The 13,779-nt window shown below is 42.7% G+C and overlaps 1 protein-coding gene across 5 annotated transcripts; it reads left to right on the top strand.

The window, feature by feature from the left end:
- The first annotated feature begins 2,894 nt into the window (after positions 1 to 2,894).
- Positions 2,895 to 13,763, top strand: egfl7 (EGF-like-domain, multiple 7). Of its 5 annotated transcripts, none has more exons than XM_031734567.2 (9): positions 2,895 to 3,085; positions 6,449 to 6,704; positions 7,259 to 7,381; positions 8,311 to 8,423; positions 9,269 to 9,364; positions 9,456 to 9,668; positions 11,437 to 11,513; positions 11,834 to 11,996; positions 13,246 to 13,763. In XM_031734567.2, the coding sequence occupies exons 2-9, from the start codon at positions 6,625 to 6,627 to the stop codon at positions 13,263 to 13,265; spliced, it is 885 nt and encodes a 294-aa protein (XP_031590427.1). In that variant the 5' UTR covers positions 2,895 to 3,085; positions 6,449 to 6,624; the 3' UTR covers positions 13,266 to 13,763. The 5 variants fall into 5 exon arrangements, with proteins under 5 accessions (XP_031590427.1, XP_039470635.1, XP_039470632.1 ...); XM_039614698.1 differs by lacking the exon at positions 2,895 to 3,085 and adding an exon at positions 4,299 to 4,487; XM_039614699.1 differs by lacking the exon at positions 2,895 to 3,085 and adding an exon at positions 4,299 to 4,493.
- Positions 13,764 to 13,779: the final 16 nt, after the last annotated feature.

The following is a 13,779-nucleotide window of genomic DNA, read 5'->3' as shown; positions in this document are numbered from 1 at the left end:
TGTACCAAATGTGTTTTTCAGTGGACACATACCAGATATGCCACATTTTAGGAAGTGATTTTGAGGAACCATATGGAAGTTTGCAAATTTTTCATTAATTGTTTTGGGAGATCTCACAGAGTAAATAGAGTTAATAAGAAGGACTAACACTTAATCAATTCCTGAAATTTGTTAGAACTAAATAAGACAACATTTTCCCAAGATTTATTCTAGTTTTGTTGAGTCTTTAAGAGTTCACAATCAGTCTCAGACTATAGTATGATATAGTCTGGCTCCGGTCGTGGAACAGAGGAAGCACTGAGACCACCAACATGAAGTCATTAGCACGACGGTTTTGGAGGATTGCATGCTTTGGCTTTGAGGGTGACAGGGGAGTGATGGTACTAGTGGCAGGACTTGGACAACAGGATGTCCTGCTTGGCTGCTCAGCATGGAAATCAGAGCAGAGACACTGGCTGCACCTCTAGTCTTGTTCAGCAGAATGAATCAGCAGGGCTTTGGCAAAATCAAATACTTCACAACTCCTCTGTAAATCCTAAGGTTATATTAATACAGAGATTGGAAATAGAGAAACTATTTGAAACTACTGTATCTACATACTGTCATACTGACTATTTAACAGTAAAACCTAAAACACAATCAGTCACTACTTTGGCATCACTTTTCTAAAATATTAGAATCTTATCTCACCCTAAAAGTGGCTTTTATGTTGATTATGTTGCTCCACTGGCACACAACACTGATTAAGGATGACGCAAACTTTTTAAAAAAAGTTGAATTTGACACTTTTGTGGTAGGAAAAAGAATCGTCTCCACACATATGTTTCTCTAAAAGGTCTGCATGCTTTTGCGAATGGCCTAACAGACTATCGGGCTTGCTGGGAGCAACAACTCGCAGCTCTTTTAAAAATATAGATTTTCCTTGACTCCCTTTTTAAGAAGTATCTGATGTGCACGTATTCGCCCTGTATTCTTGTAAAAGTTTGCCCATTACTCCCCATTCTCTGATGCTACTGATGCAACTTTCTCCTCAGCATTGATTTGGAATCTTTGTTTTCAAAATGCAAGTAATAAGTTATTGAGTTAAATGAGTTATTGTTGGGGCACAGCTGCCCTCTTGTTCATGCCCCATCCAGGGTCACTGCTACTGCCCTTTAGTAAAATCTGTCAGGCCTTCTTTGACGCAGATCCGTTTCCTGTCAAAGTGAGATTTTTATTGTTCCAAGGGAGCAGGCTCCAGAATCTCACTCCCCCAGCCTTTTCCTGTTTCCCTTTGAAGAGGAAGTGCTGCTTTGCTTCTTTTTTTTCATACCCCCCACCCCCCACCCCACATGCCCCTACATCTTCTCTGGGACAAATCTGGAACAGTAGCTACAAGATTTTGCTTTTGTCAGCCAAGTCTTGATTTCAAAGAATGAAAGTTCCTTAAAAAAAAAGAAAGGAAAAAAGAGGCACCCTCCCACTTTGTTATACAATCCCTAATATACAAACACACACAGGCTAATGCGCTGACAAACAAGCCCACGCTGATTTTTGCATCTTATTCTAATGCGCCCCCTCTGAGCAATCAGCGCTGAAGGTGCATGCTCACCTGCGACCCCAAAGTCAAAGGTTCCCATGGTGCCTCAGCACGTAGGCTCTTTGTTATCGGAGAAAATAGTTCTTTGTATGCAGGGAGGGTCTGACTTAGTCAATATAAGCTCTTGAACAAACACTTAAAAAAAGGGCCAAACATCCCCCACAGCGGCATCATTGCATAACAAAGAGAAACAAACCAGAACATAAATACATATTTTTTAAAAAATCAAGGCATTTATCATTAGTGCAGAAGGAAAGTTCCGGTTTATGCCACTTGAAGCTCACCCTAAATGCACATACTGAAGTTGTCTGAGTGTGCACGCACACATCAACGCATTTCCAGCAGAGCAGTTCTGCACAATAAATCCTTCTCGTCAGATTTGTCAAAGTTAAACTCAGTTTAAATGAGAAGGTCGAGGAGTCTGTTGCTGATACAATGTCAGCTGCAGCCACCGAAATCCACTTTGGTTCAAATCAGATTCCTATGAACACAGGCAGGAACACATCCAACACGCTCCAGGAGCCTTACAAGACTGAGCGCGGCGATTTAACCCAACAAACGAATGAGTTCTCACACGTCAGGCAAACAAACAAGGATTCAAAAAGTGAATCACGAGGAAGGAATTCTAAAGATGGGAATTCTAAAGTGAATTCATGCATCTGGAAAATGTCAGGAGAAGTTTGGGGTTTGCAGTTTATCAAACTGTTGGTCATTACTGTAGAGGTGGGAGTGAGACATATGTATATGGGAGGTGATCAGGAAAGTCTTTTTTTTAAATATAATAATAGTGGTCTGACAGTGAGTTACAGGCTACCATTTGTCCCACTGCGCTGCACTGATCTACAATAGATGCATGCAAGCAGGGAAAAGAATCTACTTCCTTATCATGTAACGAGCTGCAATTTCACAGATTTGATCTGGCAGTGACCTTAAACAGTTGTAAACTTGACTCTACCCTCTAATGGAATAGTAGTAAGTGCTGTTGCACTGGGCCTAGTGCGAGCTTCACTTTTCTCTATACTTGCATAGGCAGCAGGAGGCCGTGAGGTGAGAAGACTGGAGACACTTGCCTCCAAAAAAAAAAAAAAAAAAATGTCACAATGGACGTGGTGGTGGGGGAGAAAAAAATGTTTCAAAATCAGATTCGCCAAGCGGTTTGAGCAGGATGGAGAGTGTTTGTGCAGGAGAGGGGGTTTTATCAGCGGCAAACACTCACAGGAATTCCGGTTTGGGATTGTCCATCCAATTCCTGCGTTCCACAGGAAGCTTTGCATAAAAAGCAAGTGAAATACGCCCAAAGACATTTCATTTGCCGCCAGTCGACTCAGAGGGAGCACCTCGAATCAAGCGCGAGGGTTTTTTAATTCGAAAGCACCAACGCTAGAAGCTCTTAAAAGAAACTGGCACCATGGAAATGTCCCCTTACCCGCCGGTCCAGCGGCGCGTGCTCATGGCCGCCGCTCAGCCTGCGCGCGCGCACGCACCTGACGACCTAATACTGCAAGGGTAAGATTTGTGCCTATTTCAAAGGTCACATTCCGACAGGTAGGACAATGCACTAACCCGTGTTTCAAAGTTAATGATAGTTTTCACATACTACAAACAGTGGGCTCGTTAATTTTCAGCTCACTCACAGGAGCACTTCAAAGAAGGGAAATTCGTAAGGCTAGCTAGATAAAACAACCTAATTCAAATTCAGCATAAGCTAGCTGTACTGAGAAGAGATGCTTAGCAAAACCATCCATGTTGTTGATAAACAGCTATCTATACAGGGTTGAAAGTGCCGCAAATCACACGAGAATAGTGTATTGATAACACAGAACTCGTTTTGCGGACCTGTGGGATCACATAATTATATATGTGTTATTGCACTGTGTGTGCTTAACTATTGTATACAGTAAAACTTCAAATTGGTGTTTGAAGTACATGCAAAAATCACCAGAGTACATGCAAATACCGAATCACAGGCCTGTACAACTTTATACATTAAGAGAATTGAGACCAATCTTGTAGACAGACTTCAATACAGGCCAAACATTTTCTGATAATTTTCTTTTTTTTTTTATTAGTCCTTTATTTATCCAGGTAAAAATCTCGTTGAGAATATAAAAATCTCATTTCCAAGAGAGACCCGGATGAAAAAATGAGCTGTTTTCAGTGTGGTGACTTGTTGGGGGGGGTAGCTATTTGTTTTCGAATAACAGGGTTGTAATGTTTAAAGTCTCAATAATAGGTTACATGATTTATAAGTATTGTTGATATAGATTTCCTTGGACTATTTTATTTTTTCAGCTGTAGCAGTTAATTAAAGGATTGGATTATTTTGTCCCTGCAATGAGCTGTTTGCTGTTCTAATTATTTTGTCTACAATGCCTAACATAACAGCCATTTGCACTTGAGGAATGGGAAACAGCGTGATTCTTGCTTTGTGCAAAAACAAGGAAAAAATATTCATTCCAACAAATGTATCGTTTCACTAAAGCAGTGGACGTATGTGTGTGTGAGACAGAGCAGGAGGAGTGATCGCAGCACCCAAAATCTGCCTCCTTGTGATGGGTAAATTGCTTGAAGGGAGGGGCAGCATGCCTCTCTCGGGTCTCTTTACTAAACCAGTCGGCAGTCGATAGTTTATGAATGAAAAAGCTGAGTAGTCTACCTGCTGACGTCACACACGTTGAACCCCCCCCCCTCCACCCACCCCCAGTGAAGGCAAGAGTGAGCTGCGGGACACCCAGCTGGAGGAGTGGGAGGAGGTCCTACCATCACCCCCCATGCTCTCTGACAGTCCGAGCTCTAGGACAAACCTGAGTAGTGGCGGAGTTTTATCACTGGACTCTCCCCTCACTTGGCGGAATATAAGGGAACTAACTTTTATCAGACCTCCGGCTGTTTCTCTACTACCAGCAGTGTACGAGTGTGTGTGCGCTTTTTAAATTTTTTCATTTTTTTGCGGGAGTCGTCTTAGAGGAGCTGATTGTTTATTGCACGGTTTGTCATTATTCTTATGTATCCATGCGGGCGCCCCGGAGTTTGGCTCGTGTTTAATGGCGTGTCCGGCATGCCCGCTTGTTCTTTGATGTAGGACGCTTTGGTTTTTCTTTGTATTTATTTCCGATTCTCTCGTGAAATCATGCGTTTAACGTGACTCCGTGTGCGTGAGAATAGCGCGGAGGAGGGAAGGTCTCTTAGACTTTATGTGCAGTGCCTGTAAAACAGCGCCCTCTTACGGCGAATCTAAAAGTGGTCCGATTGCTTTTTAATGTATCAGTAGGCCAGGCTTGATTATGCTTTGAAACACTTGCATGTGCATATACAAACAAGGATTAAGTCTCTGGTGTTCCTGATGTACTTCCTGACACCCAAAATACTTTAAAATAAAGCTGATAAAACTCCCATGTCCTAACCGACAATAACTTTTTTGTGTTTCCCCCTGTGGCGATCTTCCCCTGCCAGTGTAATGATGCTCAATCGTTAACACATATCATTTTGAAAGTGGCTACCTGCTGCACAGAGTGTCCTGTTCTCTGAAGTGATTTGTGAATGAATGCAGGGCTTTAGAAGTGCATGTATGTCACGTCTTCAGGCACAAAGCCAGCCAGAGATCAGAGAGACATGCAAGCTGTCATCCGTGGCTTAGTGTCACCTCCAGGATAACCGAGGACTCTCCAGCAGGCTACGGTCCCGAAAACTGATGATACCGCCCGGATGGATTTAATGTGCTATGAGAGATTTCCCAGGGGTTTAGTATCGGCTGTGTTAAAACATGCCTGTAGGCTTACATTGGAGCAGGAGCGGGTCCAAGCTGACTGTCATGCACTCTGACAGTCCTACTTGGGAATGGGTGGCTCAGTCTTTCTTTTAATCCTCTACAGTATGTTATAATCTAATATGGTGTGAGGGTGGATGAACATATCTGTGAAATGAGAGTGCTCTGGCTTTTTTGTCTTTTACCCTGTGACCTCAGAGGCAGGGCAGGTGCAGGTCACCGATGCCTCTCTGTGTTCTTGGATGCATCCAAACATCTGCCTAGCAGCGAGTTCTCCAATATCTTTCCAGAAGGCTTTTCTGTGTCTTTGGGAATGTCAACTGGACATTTAGGGGTAGCACAGAAATCCAAATGTACAGTGGGAGCAAATGAACTCTTTAGATGCATGTTAGGTCTTTATTACTGTTTTCTCACTGCATCCTGTTTAATGACTTTTAGAAACATTCACTGAGAAAAAACCCAAACAACAATAACTTTATTTGTGATATAAAATACAAATCAGGGATGTTAAAAGTTGAAAGTAATAACTGAAAACAGCTAAAAACGATCCATTTGTAATTGAGATGTTTCCAGATGTAAAGTCTCTCATTTTTATTTGACACAATCGTGTCTCTCTGTTGCCCAGACCCATACTGCTCAGCTCAAGCTGCTTTCTGCCGTACAAATGTGACCGCTTTCCAGTTTCAGCTAGTTTTTCATTTGCTACTTAATGACTTCCGGGTTCAGTAATCTGCTGTTTCTCAGACTTCCCCTTTACCTGTCCTCAGCAACCCCACTAATCATAAGTGACAGAGCTTCTCCAGACCCATTAACATTTTCTACACAGATTTAATGGGTGCTAATCCTTTTTTGAAAAGGAGTGCAGAGGCTCTGGTGTGGACGCCTGTAGAAATCTGCTAATGCAGACATGACACAGCTGACACTGACACCAGAGTCCTTCCCTCTAGTGCTCCATGGCTTCAAAGGAAGTAGGATTTGCTCTGTGGCTGCAAAAGAATGAACTGTATTCCATTTAAGTTCCTTTATTTATCGCCTTGTTCGCATAATTTTTTGTTCAGTTTTTTTGCTTTAACACATCCTCTCCCCATGCCCTCTCCTTATAGGTAGCTGGAGTGGTCCTCCTTGAAGGAAACATAGATATTCAGTGTGAGGAGACTTTGGATTCAATCCACGCCCTTCCCCCCGTCACCCCTTCTTCATCCTCCTCTCCTCTTCCCTCCGACTGGCACGGAGAAGAGTCCAAGAGACCCAGCGAGGGAACGTGGGAAAGAGGAAGACGATGTACCAAATACTGCTCCTTTCCTCCTCCCTCTTCATCCTTCATGTGATGGCCACTCCCCAGTTCTTCGCTCACCACGGGTAATAGCTCACTTAATACTCTTCCTGTGTTTGTAATGGCCTGTCATTTAGTCAGTAGCTCTGTCCTGATTTCAGCTGCAGATCTCCACTTTAGCTGTCATTCATACTGTGACATTCTCAGCCAAAGCGAATGTATACAGATTGGTCAAATGACCTCAGTCTCTGTTCCAACTCTTAGATGGACACCAGTATGGGCAGGCTAATCTTGTCATTTTCAGTTGATTTGTACACAGGCAAAAATTAACTTAAAGGTGAATGAAAGGTCAAGTGGCGACTTGGAGGTCGAAGATCAGCTCTTAACACGGACACATTCAGGAGTGATTACATAGGTCATTCAGGAGCAATTAGACTCCAATCTGGAGTTTTTCATGTGAATTGTGGACCACTTAGGGCTTAAATATCTCAAACTGTTTGAACTTGGGTCTGGAATGACTTAAAAGCTGTAAAAATGTCTCCATTTAAAAACCAGCTCAGCTTCCGATGCAGCTGGAGCGCCTACAAATGTGCACTTCAGGTCAGTTTTTAACATCAAATCTCACGTCTGCCTTTCGCAGGAGAAGGGTGTGCGGCAGAGACCTCCGTCACAGTGTTGTCACTACGACAGAGTCGTTCGTCCAGCCAGTGCACAAGCCCTACCTCACCCTGTGTCAGGGGCATCGCCTCTGCAGCACATACAAGTGAGACAAACTTTCTCAGCCTTCCATACACTGAATCAGCACAAAGACACAACAACTAAATCAGACATTTACAGCTTTTTTGGGGGAAAAAACCAGCCGAACTGCACGGTCAGTTTACATTGAGAGTCAGCCTTTATCTGAAGATGTTTAGTTTATTAAGGAGTAAACAGCGCTTGACATGTTTAGGAAGGGAAAGGGTTAGGAGTACAGTCATAAATAGATCTTGACTTCACACAAACACACACATATACACATACATGTGCATTTTTCACAGAACTGGGTCATGGTGGCACGTATTTGGGTAGAATCTAAATATCGAATACTTTGTGTAACTACGGGAAATGAACTACTGCCCACAGAGACTGGTCGTGTTTATTTTGGACTCTGTCTCCCTCCATACTTCTCTCTCTCCCTTTTTCTAGCTCTGACCCCCCAACCCACCCCCACATTCTCCCCATTTTTTCTCTTTAACTCCTCTCGCCACCAAAATGCAGCTTCACTTTAAAGTATTTGTAATTTGTGTGCTCATTATGTTTTCGATAACAGCCCTAGAAAATAATTCCTTGTTTTGTTTTAAGAAAGCACATCTCAAACTGGTTCCTTTAGCTTTTGGTTCATCACCCCCTGCAAGCTAAACATACCAAGCTCTCAGCAGGCTGCAGCAAAAGCTCTGATTTTCGATACGATCTCCAGCCCCTCCACCCCTCTCTCATCTCTGACACACTCTTGGAAGTCAGTGGTCCGTGGTTCAGTATTCCACCAAATTACCATCCTCTCATCAGCATTCCTGCTGTGTGACAGATCATGGAAAAGGCCTCACAGGCTGAACACCACACGCACACACACACACACTTACAGATGAGAGTGATGACAGTATGAATAATTAGAAATGCCTAAACACTGTGGGCGTCTGTACTTTGTCTCCACAGGACTACGTACTTGGTGGCATACCGACAGGTGAACAGAGCAGCTTCTCCTTTGCATTTCTACCCAGATTGCTGCCCAGGCTGGAGGAGATTTTACTCTCACAACTGCAACCAAGGTATTTCAGTGGGATGTGCATTATAATTAGAATCATATGGAAAGAGCTATATTAGCCCAGTTTTAGGGTTCAAACATGTTCATCAAATGTCCACTTTAGGCTTGCTTTTAAAACTCCACATAGCTACCTGAATTTAAATGTTCACATTTAGAGCAGAAATAAGCATATTTACATCCCGCTACACTATTTATAACTGATTTCTTACTCTATTAGAATTGTAAGGTTGGTAAGGCTTAAAGTTTGCATTATTTGGGGTGTGGCACCTTTTAGTGACAACTGTCATGGCTGCCTGCTAGGCTTCATCTCTGCATTTATGCTCTTTAACTGGACAGCTCTGTGTTTATGCTGTTTGTGCCTTTTAGAGCATTTTATTGGATTTAAATAATAGCAAATAATATGGGAATACATTCTGTATGTTAAAAGTTGCAGTTACCAACACAAATATAAAGTCGAGCAGATAGCTTGCTAGCAAGCTCTCTGCAGATGGAATGCAGCTACATTTTTTGTACAATATGTAAATGTAAATGTGTTTATTATGAAGTTCTGAGGTGGTGTAATTTTTTATTTTTTGTATTAATTTATTTTGATTTATTATTTTGGTGTCGATCTTCTTGTCTGTGTCTCAGCAAGAACATCTGTTTCATCTCAGTGGGAAAGTGAAACTGCATATTTCCTAGTGACAGGTCACTTGTACAGATTAAAACAAACTACATTAAATGTGACAACAATTAAAATGTGAGAAAGCCAGGCTAGCATAAACCAACCCTTGCTAACTGCGATACTATACATCCATATACAAGAATGATCTCTTAACCAAATGATCGCTTCATAAATGTCTTTCACAGCTGTGTGCGGACAACCCTGTTTGAATGGCGGTACCTGTTTAAGACCCAACCAGTGTGCTTGTCCGTTAGGCTGGACAGGACACCAGTGCCAAAGAGGTATATGTGCTCCTACCATTTACCTGCAAAGCCACTCTCAAGTGTCTGTGTTTATATTCACAGTGGTTTTTGTGTCTTTCTTGCCTGTCAGATGTGGATGAGTGCAGTGAGCAGCAGCGGTGCGCCCAGCAGTGCGTGAACACAGCTGGCAGCTATCGATGTACATGCAGAGAGGGCTTCGCCCTTGCTGGAGACGGCCGTTCCTGTCAAAGCCTTCCTCCTCCATCTCCTCCTCCTGCCACTCCTACCTCCTCATCACAGAGCAGCCAGGCAACAGTGGGTGTGGGTCATCACACTGATGCAGGTAAATGAACAGAATAGGAGTGCGTCTAATTTTGTGTTACGCAGCAGCAAAGTGTCTGGACAGAAGAGAGGAACATGGCCAGCTTCGCGGTCCATTATTACTTTTGGTACGCGCTATGCCACTCTCAACTCGTACCGTGAGTAATAATGCACTGCGACTGGTGCCGACTCCAGACAGATGTCTTGCGGTCTGGCCCAGTGCGGCGAGACTGGGACCGATTGGGCTTTGATAATGACTCCTATGAGTCCTGTGAGCAAAGCAAACATCTGCCTCTAATAGAGCTCCCGTGCTAATACAGACATATTTTTATCCCACACACTCCATTAGCTCTCTTAAAAAAAGTTTAAATGTTATCTCCTACCAAGAAAAAGTCAATTTTTTCCCGTGTGTGCTTTCTGTATCTTAGCAACAACAGAAAAATACAACCCCCCCCTCCCTCTCCATGTCTAGAAATGTGGTCGTTGACCCGAGGATGTTCCTTTTAACTCCAATTCTGTGTCAACATTATCTGCTCTCAGAAATTTATGTAACATGAAAGTTTAAAGAAGACGTACCTCATCCTGATCTTCCAAACTTGGGGGATTTTTTTGTGAGTCACCACATTGTTAAAATCCAAAAGGAGAGAGCGTCTCCTGTACTTGCAGAAAAAGAAATATTTCTCTGTAAAGTGTGTGAGATTGCCAAATTTCTCAGGCTCGGCTCCAGATTCCCTTCTGTTTATCGAGTTTCACACAGAGCGAGTTTTCTCTGTTCAAAGGAAAGTGCTCGTCTCCGTGACTCGGCGTGATAGATCAGTGGAAGCATTGCTGAGTCTGCGAAAAGGACAGAAAAACACTCAGAGGAAAGGGAAATAAAAAGCCAATATGACAGATTTTTGTATTTTTCTTTAGGAAAGCAATGTGTTCTGTGTCAGAGGCAAAAAAAAAAAATTATTGCAATGTTTTTGTAAGATGTCTTGCCTGAGACAGTTTTCTGTTATTTGTGTTCATATGCACATGTCAGAGTGATATTATGCCAGGGGTGTTGGACTACATTTCTGTACTGCAGTCTTTACCCCCCTCTCGCCTGCATTCTTTTCACTCTGTCCTTGGCCAACACTTGTGTTCTCATTCCAGCTCCATCAACCCCGTCTGCTGGGGGTCATCGCCAGCTCCCCCTCCCCTTTCTTCTCCTGAACCTCCACCTCTTCCTCACCCTGTTTCTCAGCTTATTCTTGTCTCAGTAATGGACCACATCTGGCAGAGATTGAAGCACTCTCTCAGTCTGTCTGCGGAAGAGCAACCATCGAGTCGGGGGCGGGGGGTGTTTCTAACTGTGCGTCCCGATCACGGTCCTGCCTGCAGCAGACACATTCCCCTTCGAATGGAGACAGCCAGGCTTTTCCTCACAGTCAAATCACAGGAGGAATGAATGTTTGGCTGTATGTTTCTCATAATCTGTCTTTGAGCTTATCTACTGGCTTTTTGGGCCATTCCCCCCTCTGTGCCCTGCATTCCCCCTCTCTCTCAGCAGCCCTGCCGTCTTCTTCCTGGTTTATACTTTGGAGACATTGCAGTGGTCATGAATCATTCAAGGAGGGACTGAAGGGGGCTTCCTAGATGCTCCAAGGAATCCAATGCAATATATACTCTGCATCATTCTCACGCATCATCACATCCATGCCCTTACCCCTCTCTCTGTTCTGCTCCTCATCAGTTTGTTTCCACAGATTCAGACTGAAGTCACCACGCTCTGATGTGTATGTCTGCATTTGTGTGGTTTTCTATAGATGCAAAGTTTGGCTTGGTGGAGAATGTGACAGAGGAGGTACAGAGCCTGAGGAACCGAGTTGAGCTCCTGGAAAAGGTACATAGGAAAACTCAAGAACACATGTTCAAACATATAAAAGCCACCTACTCTGATACCTCCCAGTCTGGCTCACCAGGAAAACCTCTGAGCCTTGTGTGTGATCTGACGTCTTAGCTGCTCTTTAATCCCCCAACAAAAGATTTTTAGATATGCCAGACCTGCACAGTGGCTTTTTAAAACTTTCACAAGTTTACTAAAATCCTTCTCATGTTAAACAATTATAAAGAGCAAATAGATGCATATAAAATAACGATGTAATGGTCCTCTTGTGGAGCATTTTTCTCTTTTCCCTAACTTCCTCTCATCTCTCTGTTAAGAAGCTGCAGCTGGTGCTGACGCCCTTCAGCAGCTTCTTCCCTCTGTCGTTGGATGAGGGCCTGTCGGAGAAAACCACCTTGCTATCCCACTCTTTCCAGCAGCTAGATCGCATCGACTCCCTCAGCGAGCAGATTGGCTTTCTGGAGGAGCGCCTTGGGACATGTGAGTGACCACAGACTGACCCTTTTTATTGTTCATAAGTTAAAATCCAGTATTTTGTTGAACTCCATGGGAACTTGGTTTCCTGGGAAAGTAGGATCTGTAACAAAAAAAGTCAAATTAAAGACAAGAGGCCACACAAAATCTCAAATGTAATAAAATTCACAATCCAATCCATCAATATAATACAATCTTGTGTCTCTAATGTAATAACCTTTGATTATGATGTAATACAGTAAACTGTACAAGCTAAAAATGACACATTTGCTCTTAAAGTTTAACCTAATTAGGCACAGCTGAAGCTCATGGATAGCCATGTTAGACAAACTACGTTGCAGGAATGTTACTATAATTAATCACATTTACAGAACTGCAGTCTATCCAACTATCATAAAAAGAATACAAACAGTGGCTCTAAAGGAGTATTCAGGGGATTTATCCTCTGGTGATAAATTCAGTTTTAGTATATATGACCAAATCACAACAACAGTCACCAAAAGGTAAAAACGTAACAATGATACAGAGAAAACCTCCTATGAGCAAGCACTTGGAAAAAGTGGGAAGGAAAACCTCACTTTTAACAGGAAGAAACCTCCAACAGAACCAGGATCAGCAAGGAGCAGCTGTCTGCCACAACTGGTTTGGGCTGTTAGGAGGGAGACGGGAGATAAAAGACAATAAGGAATTTTTGGAGAATGGTGTTCAGTTGAAGAGCTGCTGAAACAGCGTTAGCCGTGCAGCAGACATGCCGCTTCTTATTTAAACACTTCAGTCTCTGCTGTGCTCACTAAAAAACACTTTCTTGCCACTGTGCAGCCACACGAGCCGACATCCCATTCGGCTTAACAACTTGCGCCGTCACGCTGGTATTTTAAAGTAGATAAAGAATAAATAGCATACAAGATGAAGACAATCAAGTTTTCTATCAAATTTAACTTGGTTTTTAGCCAGAATACATTCATCAACATTGGTGTAAATGTTTAATCATATAACAAACTTGATCAAATTTAGATTGATTGCATTTTAATAATAGCTACTTTGGGAATCCAAACACTTAAATAAGAGCATTTGAAACCAGCCTCTTTTCTATTCTTTGAAAAGGTCTCCCTAGCCAGTAATACAGTTAAAAAAAAAAAAGTATTGTTCTTTTAATGGAAATCCCGATGGATAGCGCCCAGTGTTTTCAATCATATTTCAAAATCCACAGTTATAAAAGTACCTGTGGTAAGTCTTTTCATCTTCTTCCCTGCAGGTTCATGTCAGGAGAATTAGCCTCTGAACACGGCCACCATTGTTCCAGTAAAGTTACCGTCTACGCAAACCTGCCAGATTGGACGTGCCAAGACTGCTGGCATTTGCAGCAAAGAGATGGCAGACGTCAGAAAGCGCCTCGGTCCTCGTTATGCCGTGATGTAATCGCCTTGGAAATCATTTGAGATTTTTACTATTCCTGACAGGTTCATTTACTTTTCTCATTGAATCACTGTCACGTTGTTGATTTTCTAACAGTACCTGTGGTGGGGGGCAGTTTCACTATTACATCACCCCAGGAAGATCTAAATTAAACTCCCCTGTTAGGGTCAGAGGTCAAACTTGCCACTTAGTTTCTGTTTGTTTTTCACCAGTGCAGCTTTGTCCCAAAGTGACCTGGGGCATCTGTATTTATGTATTTAAATTATGATTACTTGTAGGTCTGTCTCAGTGCTCCAATAGACATTTGTAACTAGTTTTGTAACATTTTGTAATAAAACTTCCTAATCAAAAACACGACTTACTGATTAATGTG

Source organism: Oreochromis aureus, linkage group 7, assembly GCF_013358895.1.
Source record: "Oreochromis aureus strain Israel breed Guangdong linkage group 7, ZZ_aureus, whole genome shotgun sequence".
NCBI classification, from domain to species: domain Eukaryota; kingdom Metazoa; phylum Chordata; class Actinopteri; order Cichliformes; family Cichlidae; genus Oreochromis; species Oreochromis aureus.
The sequence above is the reverse complement of the archived record's forward strand: the minus strand, read 5'-3'. Positions and strand labels throughout refer to the sequence as shown.

What these genes read in the sequence shown, in the direction of transcription:
- egfl7 (XM_031734567.2), top strand. Translation starts at nt 6,625, where the DNA reads ATGTACCAAATACTGCTCCTTTCCTCCTCCCTCTTCATCCTTCATGTG. An exon ending in GAGTTGAGCTCCTGGAAAAG is followed by an intron (nt 11,514 to 11,833) that starts GTACATAGGAAA and finishes CTCTCTGTTAAG; the next exon opens with AAGCTGCAGCTGGTGCTGAC. An exon ending in GGAGGAGCGCCTTGGGACAT is followed by an intron (nt 11,997 to 13,245) that starts GTGAGTGACCAC and finishes TCTTCCCTGCAG; the next exon opens with GTTCATGTCAGGAGAATTAG.